Source organism: Peromyscus californicus, unplaced genomic scaffold (assembly GCF_007827085.1).
Source record: "Peromyscus californicus insignis strain IS unplaced genomic scaffold, ASM782708v3 Scaffold_5__1_contigs__length_169319896, whole genome shotgun sequence".
Lineage (NCBI taxonomy): Eukaryota > Metazoa > Chordata > Mammalia > Rodentia > Cricetidae > Peromyscus > Peromyscus californicus.
Window position 1 is genome coordinate 34,644,126 of NW_026294573.1, and position 6,437 is coordinate 34,650,562.

Genomic DNA, 6,437 nt, shown 5'->3' on the forward strand with positions numbered 1-6,437 from the left:
TCTACTAGTGGTGAGATGGTCATTGGTGTTTGGTTTTTGGGTGGGGTTCAGGCATCTATGGGACTGGAGATAAGAAATAGCCAAGCCCCCCAACTTCTGGTACTTGGTGCATACATTTCAAACTCCTCAGATCTCTTCCCTCATTATCTGTTCCATGGAACCACACCTCAAATCTTCTCTCCTTCGATCCCTTTATTTTCAGTACATCCCAGGGCCTCCCACATTCAGGCAGGAGGGGAAATCTCATCAGGAGAGCTGGTCTGTGGCTAGCCATCCAGCTCTGTCCTAGGAGGGCTCTGGCCTGTGCCCTCAACTAAATGGACAATGTGTAGACTTTGCCTTCCTCTCCTCCCCACTTCAGAGCCTGTGTGCCAGAAGCAGAGAAGGTGACTGAGAGCCAGGCTCTGAGGGCACACCACCTAAACTCCCACTTCTCCCATGCCCTGCAATCTGGAACAAACCACCCTCTCCAGGGCTTCAATGTTCACCTGTAACACACAGGTAAAAATACTTCCTTCAGTGAATCGTTGTTCTTTTAAACTAAAGTTAGTGGAACAATTGTTAGAATATACAATTAACCCAATAAATATCAGTTGGTTTTATTATTACAAAGGTTAGGAAGTCACCCATACAGTCATACTGTCAGAGATATTTCTTTCTTAGTTGTGTGGGGTTAGTTAACAAGAGAGTAACAGAGAGTATGTCCAACTTGTTTGGTGTCAAAATCGGTATCAGACTCCTCTAGGATTCTTCAGATTGTAAGCAGCCAGTGAACAAGAAATGCAGGAATTATCCTGTCTGGGATAATCCTGTCTAGTACAAGTCAGGGAGGAGGTTCCTGGCTGATCTGAGTCCTGATGTGGCCACACTGTGGGCACCAAGGTGCAGGTGGTGACGAGAAACTAGGCAAAAGCCTTAGGCTGTGAGAGAGGCGGAGGCAGGCAGAATAGTGGAAGGGCTGGCATGGAGATTTGTGCATGGAGAGAGAGGAGACAGTTGTGTGCCAGGCTGAAGTCTCCGGTGAGCAGAACGTTTGGATCTACTGTCTTTCCTCTGGTAGGTGAGAGGGAGCCACAGGGAAGAGAGGAGCAGGGTGTGGGTGTTTGAAAGACTTTAAACCGGGGCCGATAGGACGAGTGTGAAATTTTTCAAAAACCACTGTAGCAGACACATGAAGTGTTGATGCAGACAGCTGCCCAGCACTGAGAAGGGGAAGTGGACACGAAGTCCTGCCCTAAACAAGAACCTCTTTGCAATTGATCCCTATTTAGAAAAGGGAAATCAGTGTCTCCCAATGGAGTGTCACTGCGTATATTCAGTAACACTGCGTGGCAAGCCACATGCCCAGGGGTAGCTGACCAACACAAAACTGACTCCATGTTTGTTTCTGTGGTTTTTTGTTTAAATTTTATTTCTTGTAGCTTATCTTTTTCATTTTTGTTGTTTGTTTTGTTTTGTCTCAAAAGTGAGTGAGGGAGGAGAAAGAACATGAGTACAGGGAGGGGAAAGAATGTAATCAAACTATATTAATAAAAATATTAAAAATTAAAATAAAAAGACTATATTGAAGGAGGAAGACTTAGAAGCAAGGGGCACCTGAGGACGCTGATGCAGAACTGCTGGGAGAGATGATGGGCTCCTGACCTGGGCTGAAAGGAAGGACAACGGTGAGGGTCATGAGCAGTAGACTGGTCAGGAGAGGGCATGGGGACAAGGGAAGAGAAGACTGAGGATGTCTAAAAGTTTTTTTTTACATTTCTACCTCCATCAAAGCCCATTCCTGCTTTAACCATTGTCTTGCTGATTAACATGAGTGGTGCCTTAGTTCAGACTATTTTAGGTAGAGTTAGGAAATTTCCTTTACATGTCTTTCCCTGAGCATGTGTTTCTATGTGCGTTTGTGTTTTACACATTGTTTCAGAACTGTAGTTGACATTTGTATTCTGGACAATGCGTTAAGTGTGTTCAACATTAGGGAACACAGCCAGGCACACACTAAAGGGATCATTTTAATTTACTCTCCCATCGATCCAGTTACTCTTGTCAACACTAGATCTCTGTTACTGTAGCCATGCTGGTAGGTGTGTGGGGATGTGAGATGGAGAAGAGGAGGGTGGGTGTTGGCACTGTGTTGTTCTCCTGCAATTTCCAGATGAGTAATGGTGCTGAGGACCTGAGCCTCATCAGTGCTCACTAGACAGCTGCCTTGTGAAATGCCCTTTAAATACTGTTCACTGTTCCATTGGAGCATCTGTTGTTATGACATATCTTTCCAATTCTTTGTATAAATATTTTGAGCACTTCTTTTTTGCTTATTCTAGATTACCATTATTTTTCCTCTGTATGAAAAGTACTTTTTTGTGCTCTTTTAGAGAAATTTTTGCTTACCCCAAAAGGATAAAGGTATTTATCTGGTTTGATTCTAAAAATCTGGTTGCTTTAGATTTGCCACTTAAAGCTATGGTACACCTGGAATTGATGTTTTGTGTGTGCAGGGAGGTAGGAGTGAAAAAGGAAGACTATTCCTTCGTCCATATTCACACATTCACCAGCGTTCCCTCGGAAGGCAATGTCTCCAGCGCACTGCACGCGTGGACTTCTGTCCTTTTTCATTTGACTGGATGTGTGTGGGCCTGCACTTGGTTTGGTTTGTCTTCTTCATCTGTTTGTTTACTCTCTCTTACTCTCTTTCTGCCTGTCTGTGCTGTACTGTGAGTGTGTTCAGAGACTGATATGGGATCCTTTCTCAATTGCTCTCACCTTACTGGGGCGCAGGGTCTCTCAGTTGACGCCAGTGCTAATCATTTCAGTTGGTGTAGCTAGAAGCCTTCTTACTGTGGGGATCTGGAATGGGAGTGTGAGATTGCACGTGATGTGTCATGTGTTAGATGGTGTTTCCAAGAGTTATATGAGATGCTTTAGATACTCATAGTCCTGAGACATGAGTGTCATCAACCCCATTTGACAGATGAAGAGACTGAGGCATTGGGAGGTTCAGCAACTTGAGAAGTGTGCACAGAAACTGAACAGTGTGCTCAGAACCCAGACCCCAGCCTTTCTTTTTAAAATTATAATGTATTTTTGTGTTTATATTTTTATAAACCTGAAAATGTATATAGGTTTTTGCCTACATGTCTATCTATGCACTATGTGTGTGTCTTGCCTGTGGAGGCCAGAAGTGGTAGTCAGATCTTGAACTGGAGTCACAGACAGCTCTGAGCTATCTGATCCCCTGGAATAGCAGTCAGTGCTCTTAACCTTTGAGGTGTCTCACCAGGCTCCATCTCCCCTTTCTGTCTCAATAGCTACCATGTGTCAGATGACACATAGATGAATGTGATTCTGTTACAGCCCCCACCATGTGGATGATTCCAGGGCAGAATCAAAGCTGGGTTTCCGAGTTTATCCTGCTTGGCTTCTCCAGTGACCCCACGACCAACAGCATCCTCTTCATTGTGTTCCTTCTCATCTACCTATGCTCAGTCCTGGGCAATGGGCTCATCATCATGCTGATCTGTCTGGACTCACAGCTGCACACTCCCATGTACTTCTTCCTCTGTATACTTGCCCTGTTGGATATGTGCTATGTCACCACCACCATGCCCCAGATGTTGGTGCATCTTCTTGCTCACTCTCAGACCATCTCCTTTGCTGGCTGCTGGCTGCAGATGTTTGTGTTTGGTGCCCTGGCTATGACTGAGTGCACCTTCTTTGTTGTTATGGCTTATGACAGATATGTGGCCATTTGCTACCCACTGCGTTATACTGTCATCCTCAACTGGGGACTGTGCATAGGGTTGGCTGCTGGGACATGGATCTGCGGTTTCTTCTTTTCTGTGCTGCATACTTTCTTCACCATGAGTCTGCCATATTGTGGGCCCAACAAGGTCAACCACTACTTCTGTGAAGGTCCTTCAGTGCGCAGCCTGGCTTGTATGGATACCCACATCATTGAGATGGTGGATCTGGTCTTGAGTGTTTTTGTGGTTGTTACTCCCATTTCCCTCATTGTGGCCTCCTACGTTCATATTGCCATGGCAATTATGAAGATCAAGTCCACCCAGGGCCGTTGCAAGGCTTTCTCTACCTGTGCCTCCCACCTGACTGTGGTCACACTCTTCTATGGTCCATGCACTTACATCTACATGAGACCCAACTCCAGCTATTCCCCTGAGCGAGACAAGCAGATCTCACTCTTTTACAATGTGTTTACAGCCTTGCTCAATCCTGTGGTCTACAGTCTTCGGAACAAAGACATCAAGAGGGCATTTCTCAAGGTGATGGGGCATGGTAGGGTGGACTAGAGAACCAGAATCTAGGAGAAGCTCGATTGAAGTATTGAGTATTGAAGGAAGGCAGAATGTCATTATTGAATGCAACTGACCTTTGCAAATGAACTAGTGTTGTACTTGGAACAAGCCACAGTGAAACCAAGGTACACTAAGGTACAAGTCCAAACACTTCAGTAATCTTACTGCAAAGATTCATCTGTTGCTCATTTTGTAGCTGTAGGTTGGATGACCTTCTGTTCTCTCACGTCTGTTCTGAAGGAGGAGCCTTATAGCCAACATGTCATCTCTGGGGGACCAGCCTCCACACTTATTTACTCCAGGAACTCTTGAGGACTGAGGGATAAGAGACTTAGTTAGAATAGAGAGTGGAGCCAGGCGGTCCTGGCACACGTCTTTAATCCCAGCACTCAGGAGGCAGAGTCAGGCAGATCTCCGTGAGTTTGAGGCCAGCCTGGGCTAACAGGAAAGGCATAATGCTACACAGAGAAACCCTGTTTCGAAAAACCAAAAAAAAAAAAAAAAAGAAAAAAAAAGAAAAAAGAAAAGAAAAGAAAAAAAGAAAAAAAATAGAGAGTGGAGAGAAACAGAGAAAACACAGAATAGACTCGGGTGGGCCTGGATCCTTATCCACTGGCTCAGAATTTTATTCCAAAGGTCTATTTATAACAAGGCCAAGGGGTGGAGCAAAAGACCTCTCCCTTGCTAGTTAGGCCTTTACAAACACCTGGTACCCAGACCCATGGTCCAATCAATCTTCTGTGCAGTCCTGCTGGGTACAGCCATTAGGAAACTTAGTGGGCTCCAACAGGTCCCTCTTCTTCATATTTTATTTATTTATTTATTGGGTTTTTTTTTTTTTTTTTGGTGGGGGAGCAGGGAAAGGTAGCTGTCTGTTCCCTGGGACTCCGATGGGTAGGGCCTAGGGCCTAGAGACCTGATCTGTCGGTCTGGAGATAGGAGCTTACCTGTTCTCAGTCGGTGAAGTATATACTTACGATTCTGGTGATCCGGTTCAGTGGCTGGGCGGTGCCTTCTTTTGTGTTCTCAGGTCTCATTTTGCTCATTTGTCAACTCCTCAACTGATCTTGTTTCCTCAGCCTTCAAACTGTAGGATTCTGAATCCTCTCCCGGATGGATTTCAGCTGAGCAGGGTAGTCTCGCCAACACCTCCAAGTTGTTGGGTTTCGCAGGATCAGCAGCTGGGCCCTGGGCTGGCCTCAGACAGAGTGTTCAGATCCGCTCTGGTTCCGTCCCACGGCGATGGCTCCTTCCCCGGGTGTTGGGATTAAAGGCGTCCCTGTTCCAAGCTCTTGATTAAGAGCTTGTTTTCACTAACTCTTCAGCGGGTAATAGCTCAGTTTCTAGTCTTTATTACAACTGCATCTCAGCTGCTGCCCGCCGCTGCGCCTGCCTACCTCTCTCTTTATTTTTTTATTTTATTTTATTTTTTTTTGGATTTTTCGAGACAGGGTTTCTCTGTGTAGCTTTGCGCCTTTCCTGGAACTCACTTGGTAGTCCAGGCTGGCCTCGAACTCATAGAGATCCTCCTGGCTCTGCCTCCCGAGTGCTGGGATTAAAGGCGTGCGCCACCACCGCCCAGCTTCTCTTTATATTTTAAAAGAAAAAACTCTTGATGCAACCGCATCAAACTTAAAGACAAACAGGTTAACATAATTATAATATATATTGCTATTCATAATTACAATTTTCTCAATCTTACATCTTAAAGCAAACTCTTAATATTTCTTGCCAACAAAATATAGAATAAACTTCTGATGTATACATCTTAAACTTAAATACTTTCTTAACTTCACCAAACCATGGTGCATCAATATCAATAGGTTAACGTAATAATTTCTACAAGCCTACTCTCAACCTACAATTTAGAACTATACAAAACATGACATTAATTCACTCAAGTAACACGAAAATATTTTTAAAATTAAATATACTGAGGAATATTAACTCTCCCCCTTTTTTAAAAAAAAACTCTATTTAACCAGTTCCATTTTTACAAAAACAGTTCTATAAGTAGTTCATAAGTCATCCCTGTTGATAGAGTCTATATGCATAAGCAAATTCAAACTGTCGCATTGTAATGAAATCATTATTGTCCATTTTATTTTTTAAGCTCAAAAGTTCAAA

At 44.1% G+C, this 6,437-nt stretch overlaps 1 protein-coding gene across 1 annotated transcript; it reads left to right on the top strand.

Moving 5' to 3' along the window:
* The first annotated feature begins 684 nt into the window (after window positions 1-684).
* On the top strand, window positions 685-4,754 carry LOC128096827 (olfactory receptor 2A12-like). Its single transcript, XM_052716853.1, has one exon. The coding sequence runs from the start codon at window positions 3,360-3,362 to the stop codon at window positions 4,302-4,304; it is 945 nt and encodes a 314-aa protein (XP_052572813.1). The 5' UTR covers window positions 685-3,359; the 3' UTR covers window positions 4,305-4,754.
* Window positions 4,755-6,437: the final 1,683 nt, after the last annotated feature.

What these genes read in the sequence shown, in the direction of transcription:
- LOC128096827 (XM_052716853.1), top strand. Translation starts at nt 3,360, where the DNA reads ATGTGGATGATTCCAGGGCAGAATCAAAGCTGGGTTTCCGAGTTTATC.